A 15,556-nucleotide genomic window follows, 5' to 3' on the forward strand; every position below is an offset into this window, starting at 1 on the left:
AGCTGAGTACTGACTGGACTAAGTTCATAGCTCAGTTTTAGGATGGACACTCTCCACAGCACTGGACCAAGAGGAGTGCAATTTATAGCACTGGCCTAAGGGTGAACTGTCGGGTTCCTGTAGTGATTACACTTGATATATGGGATACAGTACCCCATTTCCTATATTATATGGAAATTGTAAGTTGCCAAGGAGTTCCATGACCGTATACAGGAAAAAGACTATCCATAAGGTTATGGAAATCCGAGATGACTTGCAACATCCTTATCATGTACAGCAAGGGGTCCTTTATAACATAATACATGGTCACACCATCACCTTTCCGACAAACCACTTAAATCCTTGGTGCTTAGCACTCTCACATGAAAGACAGCATGTTTACAAACAAGAAGAAAAAAAACAAAATCTCTAGTGAAAAATTAATCATCATAAAACTTGTTTGTTTCAAAATTATATTAGAATCAGTGTAATACTGGTATGAAAATCTGGGAGACATAGAAAGTGTGAGCAGTTGTAAGCAATTTATGAAGACCTGGAGGACATTAACAGTGCGAGGAATTTGGAAACATGGGCAAACTGGGTATGGACTCAGGACAGATGGATTGTTTGACGGTGAAATAAAATGCCATGAACACTGTCTCTTACCAAAAGATAGCCCCCAGGATTTACACTTTTTAATTCACAGATTTCTGTATGGAAATGTTTGATGATGATATTGCCCTGCTTCTGAGCACTTCTCAAACAATAACTGAGTCAAAATGGATATAGTCACTTGCCCCAGAATGACATGGCAAGTCAAACCAGGACTAACATTTTAAGTTCCAAAGTCAAAACACTGAAAACGTAGAAACTGTTCCACCCAGCAATCGATGTTTTTTTACATTCTGGGTCCTGAAAAGCAAATTGCTAAAAAGAGACTAGGTTGGCAGTCGACTGAAGTTTGCTCACATAATGCATGGTGATTGCCTTTTCTCCTCTCTGTGGAAACAAGTTAAATAAGAGAAGGGAAGGCGGGGGCGGCACAATATTTATATATAAAAAAAACAGATGCTCCTTCTTTGCTAAGCCAGCATTGGTAGGTAAGTCAAAAACACCAATAGTCCTCGTTATCAGCTCAAAGAACATCCTGAAGCCCCCACCTGCCATAACACTGATGAAAGGATGGCCAGAAACTGTGGCATCACCATACATTTCCCACCATAAAGCCTACAACATCGTAGACAGTGGTTTCAGATCACAGGGACAACCCCAGGGCATGCCTATGCCCCATGCTGAATTACAATTGAAGGCTTATGGGCTACAGTGACATCACCTGGCAGCAGCCTGACTTCCTGCGTTCAAAATTAACAGCTTTCTACAAGCTGTATTTCAGAATCAGAATAAGGCCAACTCCTCCTCACTTGTGCAGGACACTCAACACAAACTGCCCAAAATACACAGTGAGTGTTCAAATTTGAATTAGTCATACGGCTCACTGTACAAGTGATATTCTCACCCAATCAACAAGCAAAATGGCCTGCTCTCTGCAATCCCAAAGAGCAAATATCATAAGGGCTAATTGCTTAAAAACCAACAATGGGAAAAAACATGAAAAAGCCAGGAGGAAAAGTCCTGATGTCAGCTGTGGGACGTGCTCAGTTTGAGCTGGTGGGCACTCAATTTTTGGGGGACCAGCACTTACATTTTACCTCATCAGACATCTTCAGAAAGAAAACAAAGGAGTTATGCACAGAGGGGAAAGAAAGAGAAAGACTTATAAACTATCACAAAGGGAGAAAGAAGGGGACAGCAAAAGTGAGACAAAGGGGCAGGGAGTGTCTGGTGGTGGATTAAATAGGCTTGAGGTGAATACAAGACTATGGAGCCTGGGTATTCAGCGCACCAGGGCCGGCAGCAGGCTTCTGAGCAGAGCTTTGGTCACGGGCACTCACTCTTACACATTAAGCACTGGTTGTGTGGAAGGGTATCTTTTGGCAGTTCAGCATTAATGACGTTTCTCAAAAGGCTGAGCCTCGAGACACATTTTAGGTGTAGCCAAGGTCATCCTTCATCCACAGGAGATGGGTAGACACTACGTTGCTATTGCAGAGACATGAAAGAAGTGGGACACTTCACAATCTATGCTATAACAACAGCCACAAAGGAGGCTGGTTGGGTACAGTCCATAAGGGTCCTGGAGTAGGAAAGGACACACTGCTAGGAGTCCGACACACATAGGGCCTCGACGGCATCACTTGGGCCCTGGGTGACTCCTCCAATGGCAAAAAGAGAGTTCTTGAACACGATGGTGGAACAAGCACAGCGTGGCGTGGGCATCGGGGCCAGGGTCTCCCATTTGTTTTTGATCGGGTGAAATGCTTCGGTGGATTCCATAACTGTTGGCTGGTTACCTGAAACGTTAACACAAAGAAAACTTACAGCTGACAAACTAGCATGCAAAAAACAAAACACACCCATAGTGTACACACTTAAGCTGTAGGACCTTTGGGCTGGGGAATCAAATTCATCTTTACCTCAATGTAACTCCTCCTCGATCAAACTGAAAAGCCCCACTCCCCTTCCAATTAAGTGATGGTCCTACCAGCACCACAGCTCCTCGCCCTTCTGACATGATCTCCTTCGAAACCATGTTTCCTCTCCCCTCTCTGGACCCACTGTCTTTTCAAAGGAGGGCTTGCTCTGCTAACTGTTTCTTATAATATGAAGTCCTGCTAGTTTTCTTATCCTCAGGCACTAAAAGAGCTTTATTTCTTTTCAAGCTAGTGTCCTCTTCTTTTCGCTTTAAGACCAAAATGTCTGCATGACTCGTCTCATAGCTCTCAGTTATTCTGGTATGAACTGTGTGCACTTTTGTACCACTGTAGAGGCACAGAGGTGGGGTGGGGGGACTAAAGCATTCTAAGATGGGTTCCAATGATCCATTCCAGTAGATGTTCCATAGGTGGGGAACTTGCAAATTCTCATTTGTTTCTTGAAGGCTCAAAACGCAGATAGTGGTCAGGTTACTACAATGGCTTATTAAATGGAGGTGACCGCTATGTACTGGAGGAGCGTGCCTGCCATGGCTGCTGAGCAGAAGAGATTTGGAATCCGCATGCAGATTGAGGCAGCAGCACAAGGATATTCTTTCATGTTCTATGACAATGAAACCTAGATGCCAGGACTTTGGAAGGTGATACGCGCAATGGCTGAGTATGGCTGTGTCACATGTGAGTCAGGGATATATGGTTTTCCTTTTTAGTTTCAGTTATGATTCCACATCTTTCTGCTCACACAGTGCCACCATGTGTCACATAAGAAAATAAGGGCCAGATGTAGGTAGGCTTTTACACCTCGCAAACGGCGAAAAACGCCGTTTGCGAGGTGCAAAAGCCCTCAAGCGATGCAGAAACACATTTTGCGAGTCGGAACCGACTCGCAAAATGTGTTTCCGACTCGCAAATAGGAAGGGGTGTTCCCTTCCTATTTGCGACTCGCACTGCGATTTAAGTTGATTTGTGACCGCGAAAGCGGTCGCAAATCAACTCGCAGTTACCATCCACTTGAAGTGGATGGTAACTCATTCGCAAAGGGGAAGGGGTCCCCACGGGACCCCTTCCCCTTTGTGAATGCTCACAAAATTATTTTTTCAGAGCAGGCAGTGGTCCTATGGACCACAGCCTACTCTGAAAAAAACCGAAACAAAAGGTTTCGGTATTTTTTTCTATTTGCAGCTCGTTTTCCTTTAAGGAAAACGGGCTGCAAAGAGAAAAAAAAAAACTGCTTTATTTAAAAGCAGTCACGGAGATGGTGGTCTGCTGTCTCCAGCAGGCCACCATCCCCGTGAGTGCCTAGACTCGCTATGGGGTCGCAAACTGCGACCCACCTCATAAATATTTATGAGGTGGGTCTTTGCGACCCCATAGCGAGTTGCAGAAGGTGTCTGAGACACCTTTCTGCATTCCAAATTGCGACTTGCAATTTGCGAGTCGCAGGGACTCGCAAATTGCAAATCGCAATTTGGAATCTTTCTACATCTGGCCCTAAGTTACTTACCTGTAACTGTGGTTCTCCAGTATTGGTATCTTTCATAGATTCACATGCTTGAATCATTCCCTGTCGTCGAAGTGGGAGTCCCACGGTACATAGAAAGCAATAAATAGAGATTTTTAATTTTTTTTTCCATTGAAGTCAATAGGAAAAAACATATTCAATTGTACAACTATCAGCCTCATTGGAAAAAGCCCAAACTTCAGCCAATCAGGCAAGACCACCCCTTTAGAATCCTCAGCACAGAGGCTCAGTCTCTCAGATTTCTCCGCACTAGTGATTACAGGAAAGCAAAAGAGGTGAGCCCCTCTGGGGAGGAGGGTGGGTCGCATGTGAATCTATGAAAGATACCAATACTGGAGAACCACAGTTACAGGTAAGTAACTTATTTTCTTCTCCAGTATTGGGGTATCTTTCATAGATTCACATGCTTGAATCAGAGTAGCCAGCAGTAGGAAAATATGTTTTGAGTTCTGAAACACCAGAAGTATGCCTGTGCATAATTCATCCTATATGGACTCATATAGGTAATTAACATTTGCCAATCAACCGTTTAAAATATTACATATATGAATATATACATCTACACATAGATATATTTACATGAAAATATCATTCTGGCAATACGTAGAGGATGGAGGGTAAGAGGTTATTGGCTCACCTTATGCAAATAAATTACGTAACACTGCTTGTCCTACCGCGGCATCCATTCTGTCCGTAGCTTCCAGGCAGTAGTGCTGGGTAAAGGTGTGAGCACGTGTCCATGTTGCTGCTCTGCAGATCTGGCTCAGAGGGACTCCTGCGAATAGAGCTGCCAAAAGTGGATACCGCTCTGGTGGAGTGCGCTCTGACACTGGATGATAACGGTTTCCCTGCCAACTGGTGGCATAGCTGTATGGCAGAAGAGATCCAGCGCGCTATGGTCTGCTTAGTAACAGCTTTGCCTTTATTGATCTGTCCATAACTGATAAACAGTTGTTCAGATTTACGGAAGTTGCTAGTCCTTTGTATATAAAATTGTAAACATCGTTTAATGTCCAGAGAATGTAATGCGCGCTCCGCTGTAGTTTGTGGATTTGGAAAAAATGTTCTCAGAACCACCGGCTCATTTAGATGAAAAGACGATGGAACCTTAGGTATATATTTTGGATTAGTTCTCAAAATGACCACCTCTGGTTTGAATTGGAGGAAAGGTTGGAGAGATTGTGAAGGCTTGGATATCGCTAACCCTCTTTGCTGACGTCAAGGCCAGAAGGAGGGCTGTTTTAAAAGAAATGAATTTGAGGTCCACCTTATGAATGGGCTCAAACGGATATTTCATTAACTGGGAGAGCACAATATTCAAATGCCACTGAGGTGAAGGACGGTGAATCGGCGGAAACATCCTGAACAAACCCTTAAGAAATTGTTTTATTATTCTGGATGACCATAAAGAAGGTGACTGAGACGTTCGGCGGAAACGGGATATGGCAGCCAGGTGCACTCTAATAGACAAATGCGAAAGGCCGGATTTAGCTAAATGCAATAGATATGGCAGAATCTGTTCAGGAGAGGACCTTAGAGGATGAACGTTGGAAGTTGAGCACCATAAGCAAAACCTCTTCCACTTGAACTTATATGTCCTGTTTGTAGACTGAGCCCTGGCACAGGCAAGTACCTCCCTGCAATCTGGAGGGATGTCTAGGCTGTCGAATTCATAGAATTCAGGAGCCAGGCTGATAAACGAAGAGACGTTGGGTTGGGATGACGTACCTGACCCTGATTCGTTGTTAACAAATCCGGTAGTGTCTTCAGTCGAACGTGAGGCTGCTCCGAAAGTAATAGAAGTTCTATGAACCAGAACTGGCGTGGCCATCTGGGAGCAATTAATAGAAGTCTGCATGGTTCCCTCTTCATCTTCTGCAGAAGTCTCGGGATGAGTGGAAGCGGGGGAAAAGCGTATGCATAAATCTCTGACCATCTGCTCAAAAACGCATTCCCCTTTGATCCCTTCTGCGGTCGCCAGCTTGCGAAGTGTTGGCATTTCTTGTTGTCTCTGGTCGCGAACAGATCCAGACTGGGTTTGCCCCAACGACGAAAGAGACGATCGAGAACTGACTGATTGAGTTCCCACTCGTGGCAGCTGGTTTGAGTCCTGCTTAAGGCATCTGCCCAGGTGTTGGTGATTCCCGGGAGATGTACCGCCCTGATGGATATCCGATGCTGAATTACCCAATGCCACAGCTTCTGCGTCTCTAGTGATAATGCTTGCGATCTTGTGCCCCCCTGTTTGTTAAGGTAATGCATGACTGTAGTATTGTCTGTTCTTATCAAGACTGAAGAACCCTTGATGTTTGTGAGGAAGGATTTGAGTGCCAAGGAAACCGCTCTTAACTCCAATACGTTTATGTGAAGAGTAGACTCTTGAGCGGACCATTTCCCTCTCATTGAATGATCCTGCAAATGAGCTTCCCATCCCTATAGGGATGCATCTGTTGTTATAATGTGTACTGGCTTGTCCTTCAGAAATGAAAGACCTTCTGAGATGAGGGGCGTATCCTTCCACCATTTGAGAGCTTGTTTCGCTGATGGGGTTATCCGAATTACATTGTCGAAAGAACCTTCTATTTGTTTCCATTGATTGTCTAACTGCTGTTGAAGTGTTCTCATGTGCAGACAACAGTTTTCTATCAATGGAATGCAAGACGAAAGCATCCCCAGAAAAGACTTGTAAGTCCGCACAGAAGCGGACCTTCTTTTGCTGAGACGTGCTGCTAAATCTCGAAGTTTCTTTCGTCTGTCGTGTGAAGAAAAGGCTTTTGCCTGGACTGTGTCCAAGATGGCCCCTAGAAAGGTGATGTTCTGGGTAGGATCTAGATGAGACTTGGGGTAATTGACTGTCAAGCCTAGAGTTCCGAAAAGAGATAGACATGTCTCCGTGTCTCTGGCAGCCTTTGATGTTGTTCATGCCTTTATTAGCCAGTCGTCTAAATACGGGAACACTTGTATCCCCAGTTGCCTGAGTGGGCTTTCACCGGTGCCAAAACTTTGGTGAATACTCTTGGGGCCGACCTGAGGCCAAAGGGCAACACTCTGAACTGGTAGTGAGTGCCTGCAACCCTGAATCGTAAGAATGTCCGATGATTGGGGTGAATGGGAATGTGGGAATATGCATCCTGGAGATCTAAAGATGTCATAAAGTCCCCTCGGTTGAGTAGGCGCAGGACGTCTTGAAGGGAGATCATGCAAAAAGACTGCTTCTTGAGGTATTTGTTGAGAGAACGAAGATCTAAAATAGGTCTCCAGTCCCCTGTCTTTTTCCGAATAAGGAAGAAGCGGGAGTAAAAACCTATTCCCCTCTGGCTTCTTGGTACGATCTCTATTGCTCCCTTCTTCATTAAGATAGCAATCTGTTCCATAAGCTTATTGAGATGGGCTGGCAGGGGACCTCTTGGTGGTACATGAGGGGGAGGTTGGTTGAATTCTAGTGTATGTCCTCGGTTGACAATATCGAGTACCCATTTGTCTGAAGTTATTTTGGACCACTGTTGTAGGAACTTGGAAATTCTGCCCCCTATTAGAGTGTTGATATAGGGGCTGGGCGCAGGCATCCAATGAAGGTCAGTGCTTTCTTGTTGTCTCCTTGGTCTCGTACCTTCCTAGGATTGCTAGGGAATTTGCTGCTCTAACTGTAGTGGCCGCCATCGTTGAGAACTTTTTCCCAATCAAATCCAACCGGCGTCCTTCCTTGTCTGGGGGGGCAGTCAGAGATGCCAATGGATTCCTGGACCTTCTCTGAGCTGCCTGCGATATGACCGAGTCTGGTTTAGGGTGACTAACCAGACATGCTGGAGAATTGTCCAGTGCTTTATATTTCTTTTCAAGCCTCGGTAAAACTGCGGGAATGGAGGATGGAGTCTGCATGACCTTAAGGCCCTCCTCCCAAATGAAGTCAACAATGGGAATAGCCCTTACAGACTTCCTAGTATCTTCTTTGAAGTCATAAAGAAAACAGTCTGACTGCTTTGATGTTATTGGCAGTTGGAATCTTTTCGCAGCTCTTTCCATCACACTATGGAAGCCACCAATATCCTGCGGTGGAGAGTCCACTGGCGGTGGCTTAGATGGAGATGGTGTCTGAATTTGATATTCATCCCATTCTGGAATGAGTGAGTCAGTGTCCTGAATTTCACCTTCTTCCTGCTCGTCCTCAGATGAAGGTGGAGCAATATCTTGTCCAGATGAAGGGGCTGTGGTAGGATCAGGAAATTCAGATGGTCTAGCAGGGGTGGACACTGGTGTCTGCAGAGGTTGCACCAGGGTAGACGAGCCAGGTGGAGGAAATCTTGAATAATAATCCTGCATCATCTGTCGTAGATTGGCTATCAACGAGATAGGCATCTGAACTGTCTGCTCCTGTTGCTCTTGAAGTTGCAGGTGACTCTGATTCTGCTGGTCCGAATAAGGCTGGACATCTTCTTCTTCATCTTCCTCCTGACACTTAATGCGTAGTTCAGATGGACTACGTGCCACCGGAAAGAAACCATCATCAGAGTAAACATCATCGTCATCCTCCTCGTCAGCAAAGAGATGTTGCGGAGGTACTGGTGTGACCTTACTGGGTGATGTATGCGATGGAAGTAAGAGAGAAGACTTGCTCTTTATTGGTAGAATTCTCTGTTGCAGGTAAGGAGATGCTCCAAAATGTTCAGGATATTGAGCCGTCGACGGAGCGCTCGTCGATGGTGTTCTCGTCGACGGTGTAGGCGTCGACGGAGCTGTCGTCAGTAGAGCCGTTATCGGTGCCGTGAGCGTCGACGATGTTGCCGTCGACTGTGCCAATGTCGACGAGGTTTCCGTCGATGGGGCTGCCGCCGACGGGGTTGTCGTCGACGGGTGTGTTGTCGCTATTTTCGTCGGTGAGATCGACGAAGATCTTCTGAATTTACTCGTCGATGAGTGCGTCGACGGTAAAGATTTCATCTTCTTACCCGTCAACGTCTTCTTTGTAATCTTCAAGGTGTGAGCCGACGATGGACCACATTTCAAGCTCACCGACGTTATCGTTGTAGATGACAGTGGAGATGAGGTAACGATCATTGGCGACGATGGAGCCGTAAACGTGGCCGTCGCTGTTGTCGTCGATGAAGGAAGGCCTGCCGTCGATGATGCGCTCGTCGACGGTGTGGATCTTCTGGACGCCGACGGTGGTAGGGAACTTGAAGGTTTTTTGAGCTTCTTTGATGAGGAAGCAGGTGTGGATGGCTCTGAGCGAACCTTACCACACATTTCCTTGGATGTTGAAATTTGTTCCTCCGGCTTGTCCTTAAATGCATGCAGCTTCTTAGCTGACTTACTGCTCTTGGGGGAGAAGCTCTCCACAGACCTCTTCCTTTTCTTTGAGGTCACTGATGTGTCGCTGTCCTCCTCCTCAGAAAGAGCTTCTCTGGCCTTTCTTTTCTGAAGCCAAAGTAGGAGCCTGGCTTCTCTGTCTCTCAGAGTCTTGTTGGGAAAGGTCCTGCAGATCTTACAGTCCTTGACCTTATGCTCTGGATGGAGACAGTAGATGCATTCCTTGTGAGGGTCCTCACAGTGAAGTCTTAACTTCCCACAGGTCCCACAAGGTCTAAATAAACCTTTTCTTGCTGTAGACATGATGGAATAATCCTACAGTAAGAATAAAAGTGAAAAATTTAAGATTATCTCTTGAAGAGACAGAAAACTGAGCAGAGCTCAGGGAGACTCCCTTACACACGATGTGCGGTAGAAAATCTGAGAGACAGAGCCTCTGTGCTGAGGATTCTAAAGGGGTGGTCTCGCCTGATTGGCTGAAGTTTGGGCTTTTTCCAATGAGGCGGATAGTTGTACAATTGAATATGTTTTTTCCTATTGACTTCAATGAAAAAAATATATATATATTTCTCTATTTATTGCTTTCTATGTACCGTGGGACTCCCACTTCGACGACGGAGAATGATTCAAGCATGTGAATCTATGAAAGATACCCCAATACTGGAGAACATAGGTTTGCTTTACACAGTCAACTGTTGAAGAGCTGATATCACACGGTGAAGTCAAAATGAGCTAGATTCTCCTACTCAAAGTGAGTTTCCAGTCCAGGTGAGGAGTCTGTGCACCTTCTGAGTCTCACATGGCAGGTAGGTTTAGTGATTTTGTGTGTGTTTTTGGTCAAGATATAAGTTGCTACTTCCCTTTTAAAGCCCTGCACCCTTCAATGTCACTCCATAACAGCTCTGACTGTGCAAGCCTGAAAGTCCCATCCTCATTTCCAGCTCCTCAGAGACCCCACTTCCTCTCAAACAGTGAAAAATGTTTCCAATTTGGTAGGTTTGCGATTCTGGCTGGGCAAATTTTAAACTTTTGTTCTGTACACAGAGCATACTTGCTCAACAGAAAATACTTTATCTTGAATCATCATTTGGAATCCTCGAAAGGAGAGAGATTTGCAGGCGGAGGATAGCGAGACAGTACATAATTTATTACAAGGAAGTAAATCTTCTAATTAGGCATAACAGTTAGTTGTGGAAGCAGCAGGAGACATTAGGGCAGTGAATTCGAAAGAATTGGACCTCTTGTTGCTGGAGAGCCACTGTTGTAACCAGTTAAACACCTTGGCCACTATACTATTTGTGCACTTCTATGCAAGGCATTCAAATGTGAACACAGATCTAGTACAAACATCGCAGCATAATGTCTCTTGACGTGTGTTTCGTGAACATGATAAACACATAAGTCATAAGAGCATACTGTGCACATCTCTTTATGACAAAAATACCTCAATATCAGTTTTGAGGTAAACAGCTGACGATTAAGGCTTTTTTGACGGCTGACATGAAGACCATTTCTTATCCCATTAGTGGCCTTTTTTTTTTTTTTTTTTTTTTTAAAGAGGAGGTACGGCAGATAATCAATAGAATATTTTTACACAGTCCATAATCATGAACTTACTCAGGTCTCATCACCCAGGAACTGGGCTAATGCTTAAGTGCTGAGCAATTCATCCCACCTCCATGTCTCTCTCAATCTCAGTGGTCACATGTTTCAATCCAGGAGAATACAGGCTCTGCCTTGGAACAACCTGCAAGGTGGCGGTGGCACAAAAAGTTTGTTGTGCAGAATTTGACGAGTTGTACAGAAAGGCAGACCTCTTCCATTACATTAGACTAAGTAGGCCTTAGTGCCAGGACATATAACGTTCCAAGTGCCCTCAATAAAGGCCGCATAGAAACATCCTCTCTGTAACTGCTTTATCTTCCTCTACAACCTTTGTTGAGATTGCCAATTTCTAAAGTAACAGGCTTCTTAAAGACTCTTACTGTCTTAAATAAATATAGCTTGAGCGACAAATAATTTGTTGGTACCCTCTATGTCTCCCTGACTGATTTCAATAATTTTTGTTTGTGTTATACAATAAGAAAAAAGTTCCTTCCCTTTGGTAATGACCTGTTTATTCCTCATTTCTTGAATAACCCCAGGCACTAGACTGGATCTGGAAACTTTTCATAACTCTGCCTGTAAGTGGTGTTGGCTACATCTTGCCGCTGGAAGCGGCACATGTCTAACATCAGTGGAAGTATATTGTGCCACTCTGGCGCACCAACATCAGTTCCCCATCCATTTTTCTTGTGCCCTCAGAGGCAGAGATGATTACAGTGTCATACTGATCGTTGAAGTGAAGTGCATCAAACTAGCTTGAACCCTTATTAAATAAAAGACGTTAGACCATCATTCAGAATGGAGAAGTTGGAAGGATTGATGGGGATCTGCAGATTGATACAGTATCCATCAGATAGATTGTTACCGAAGGTAAATAACTTTTCATTCTGATGAACTGTTCTGTCTGCAGTTTTCTGTCCTGTTGAGTACATTTTAAAGCAGTACCCCTACCGGGGAAGAGCCTAAAGGTGTGGTCAGAGAAGAACATGATAAGCAGTGGCACACCGGGGGGGCTGCAGGGAAGCCTAAAGCTCCAGGGGGCCATATCTGCAGCATGCAGTCATGCACCGTGCACTGTCTGGCACTGTGCACAGGCTCCTTATTGAGTTTAAGGGACCCCCCCCTTTATGTGTTTTGCAGGGGCCCCACTCACGTTTCATTACATCACTGATTCTGAGGCACATCACATGAGGAATGGCCACCCTTCCTCACGTCTGAGTCCAAGCAAGGATGCTTGGTGAAAGCACAAAGAGATGCTCATGTTACCACCCAGAAAATGTCAAACACGGGGACACCCCGACAACTCCTGAAGTTGAAGACTTTGCTCTGGTAGAATGAGCATGAATTCCCTAGGGTGGTTCCTTTTTGGCAAGGCTATCGCACATTTTGATGCATAAAAAGATCCAATATGAGACTGCTTTGGCCTTTCACATGTCTGCATATGCCACAATGAGCTGTTTGCCAGACCTGGTCACCCGCATACGGTTGAAGTAACAAATGACTGCTGTTTGAGGGTCCAGCTGATATAATCTCTCCTCCTCCTTGCTTGGGTGGAGAGAAAAAGGTGGGAAAGGGTAATGGATTGTACCAAATGGAAAGGGGCACCCTTAAGCAGGAAAGTCACTTTAGACCTCAGGACCAGTTTACCTGGGGAGACGCATGTGAAAGATGGATTGACACAAAGTGCCTGCAACTTGCTATCATGTCTTATGGAAATAATGGCCACAAGATAAAGGGTCTCAAACATAAGTAAATGCAACTGGTGACTGTGAAGGGGTTAAACAGAAACCCCATCAAAGAGGTCAGAATAAACTCAGATCCAATTGGGGCATCACAAAACATATGAGGAAACGTGTGCGAGTCCCTCCAAAAATCTGATCACAAGCTGGCATTTGAACGGCGGAAGTTGTACTGGCAGACATATAAATGCAGACAGGGCTGAAATATAGACTTTGCTAGTGCCCACAGCACAGTTCTGTTGGGCCAGTCACGAGCAAAATGTAGGATCTCCGAAAGATCTCATCAGAGGATTCACATTCTACTCTGCACATCATGCGACAAAATGATCCCACCTCCCAGAGTAAACAAATTTAATGGAGCAGTGACACACTTACTGTATGGCATCGACCACCTCTGGTGGCAGTTTGAGGGAACTGAAGTATCCCCACTCAGTCTTTAGGCATGAAGGTGGAGGTTCTGGAGATTGGGGTGCAGAAGCTACCACACTGACTGGGAGAGGAAGTCTGCCCATAAAGGTAAACAACGCGAGGGACACAGTGATGTGTCACAAAACTCTTGCATACTGTACCATCCTTGACCAATCCAGGTTGATCACAATGGTTTAGGCTTAGTCCTGATGAATCTTCTTTAAGAATCGAGGAATCGAGAGTATGAGAAGAAATGTCTACTGAAGTGGAAAACTGCACTTTGACTGTAAAGCACCCTACAGCACAAGGCTCCCTGCAATGGATAATGGATGGTGCAGAACTCTGGGCATTGCACATTCAAGAGTAGAGAAAAGATCCACCAGAGGGGTGCCCCAAAGGGCAAAGATGGTCTAGACCACCTCTGGTTGAAGATATCTGTTGGTTGGCAAGATGGTGCCAAATCAGGCTGTGGGCCCTGTTGCCTAGAGTGCCTGCCAGATGTGCGGTGAACACCCAGAGTTCATGCTTGGATGCCCCAAACCCAGATCTTCAGCACTTCCCAAAAATTAAGATGAGACACTATTTCTCCTTGTTTATTCACATAATACATGGTGCTCGTATTGTCCCTCAAGATATGGACGTACAAACCACAAAGAGAATTGAGGAAGGCTTTCAGGGCCACATGTACAGTCCACAGTTCGAGCAGGCTGATGTGGAAAGCTGCATGTCTGGAGACAAAAGACTCCTAATTTCTATTTCCTCCATATATGCTCACCACTCAATGGGTCGATGCCTCTGTCACTACTGTGGTGACTGCTGCAGGAGGGTAAAAAGACATCCCTTCTGACAGGTGGTCCTCTGCTAATCACCAGCTCAAGTCTGTTGCAGTGTCCCAAGAGTTCATAACTGTGTCCAACAGATTTCCCTTGGGATAGAACCACTGCTGACCAACACATCACTGGAGAGCCCTTATACACCAGCATGCATAGATGACCGGTAGGGTGCAGGAAGCCAGCAGATCTAACAGGCAAAAAAGCAATCATGACTGGAACTTGAACTCCCTCCCAAAACTTCTGAATGTCCAGGTTCCACTGAGGAGAAGGGAATGATCACAATTCTGTACCCAGTAGTGCCCCTATGAACAGAAGTCACTAAGAGGGCACTAGATGATAAATGGGTATGTTGATGGAAAAGCCAAAGTCAAACAGCAGGGATGCTGCTGCCTACCGGTGATCTGACACCATCTGTACGCAGTTAGTCTTGAGCAGCCACCTTCACCTTGGTCGACCAGCTTGTCGACTACCACCATTACCTTACTGAAATTTTGAGATGCTGAAATGGGAGGGCAACAAACTTGTAGTGTGTGGAGCCTGTCACAAAATGCACGTACCCAGTGCTTAATTTGTAAATAAAAAGGTGCCGGTGGCCAAAGCCCTCCTCTTAAACATGCGGCTGCTGCAATTAAATGTGTGAACACAGGATACTGAGGCGGCGTAATCCTGAAGCCATCTCTGGCCTCTTCAATCCATATAAAACCACTCTCTGCCCCTTCAGCTCATTCTTGCAGCTTTCTACTTTCTCCCTTAGTGACGCTTTTTCGTTTTTCTCTTCATCCGTCTTTTCCATATGTGGCTTTTGCTCGCAGCAAATGCTTGAGGCAGAAGAATAAGCCCCAGCCCTCAAAAATAAGTGCTGGTGTTCAGCACCAGAAACAACAAGCACAAATTAAGCACTGCACGTACCCCTATGTGACTGAAAGATTGGTATGTGGAGGCATGTCCCCTGCAAGTTAAGAGACAAAGGAGCCTGAGGCTAAGTCAGGAACAGCATCTTGAACTATTCCTTGCACAGGAAAAAATTCAAGATTCTGTGGTCTATGATTGGATAAAGACCGCTGTCTTTCTTTCGAACCAGGAAGAACTTGAGCCAGATGTATGACCCTCAGTGTTTGCGACTAGCAATTTGTATTTTTTTGCGACTTGCAATTCGCAAACACTGATGTACAACAGTGTCTGAGACACTATCTGCAATTTCCCAAATGGGTCGGCAGGGACCTGCCTCATTAATATTCATGAGGCAGGTTGTAATGTGTGACCCATTGGGAATGGCCAGCACTCACAGGGATGGTGGCATGCTGGGGTCATTCCCGGTCGCAAAATTCATGCATACCAGTGCGACTCTGTTAGGAAGGGCCGCCCTTTACACACCCCTTCCTAATACTGAATCACAAAAACAAAATGCAAGTCAGTAACAAGTTACTGACTCACAATTTGCCTTTGGTACATGCCAAAATGCATTTTACCAGTTGCAAACGGCCCGATGGGCCATTTGCAACTGCTAAAATGTGTTGCACATCTGGCCCAAAGAGTAGAACCCTCTGCTCCATATCCTGCTCAGGGACCAAATCCACATTCTTTTCGGCAGAAGGCTGCCACCTACAGAAT

At 45.3% G+C, this 15,556-nt stretch overlaps 1 protein-coding gene across 5 annotated transcripts in view; it reads right to left on the reverse strand.

The window, feature by feature from the left end:
- Positions 1–504: 504 nt before the first annotated feature.
- Positions 505–15,556, reverse strand: part of KLHDC8A (kelch domain containing 8A) — a 74,933-nt gene continuing 59,881 nt past the window's right edge. For all 5 annotated transcript variants that reach the window (XM_069238542.1, XM_069238546.1, XM_069238543.1 and 2 more), the window contains one exon: positions 505–2,390. In XM_069238542.1, the coding sequence (XP_069094643.1) occupies positions 2,197–2,390 (194 nt within the window). In that variant the 3' untranslated portion in view covers positions 505–2,196. The remainder of the gene's footprint in view (positions 2,391–15,556) is intronic.

This window comes from Pleurodeles waltl, chromosome 6, assembly GCF_031143425.1.
Source record: "Pleurodeles waltl isolate 20211129_DDA chromosome 6, aPleWal1.hap1.20221129, whole genome shotgun sequence".
Classification (NCBI taxonomy): domain Eukaryota; kingdom Metazoa; phylum Chordata; class Amphibia; order Caudata; family Salamandridae; genus Pleurodeles; species Pleurodeles waltl.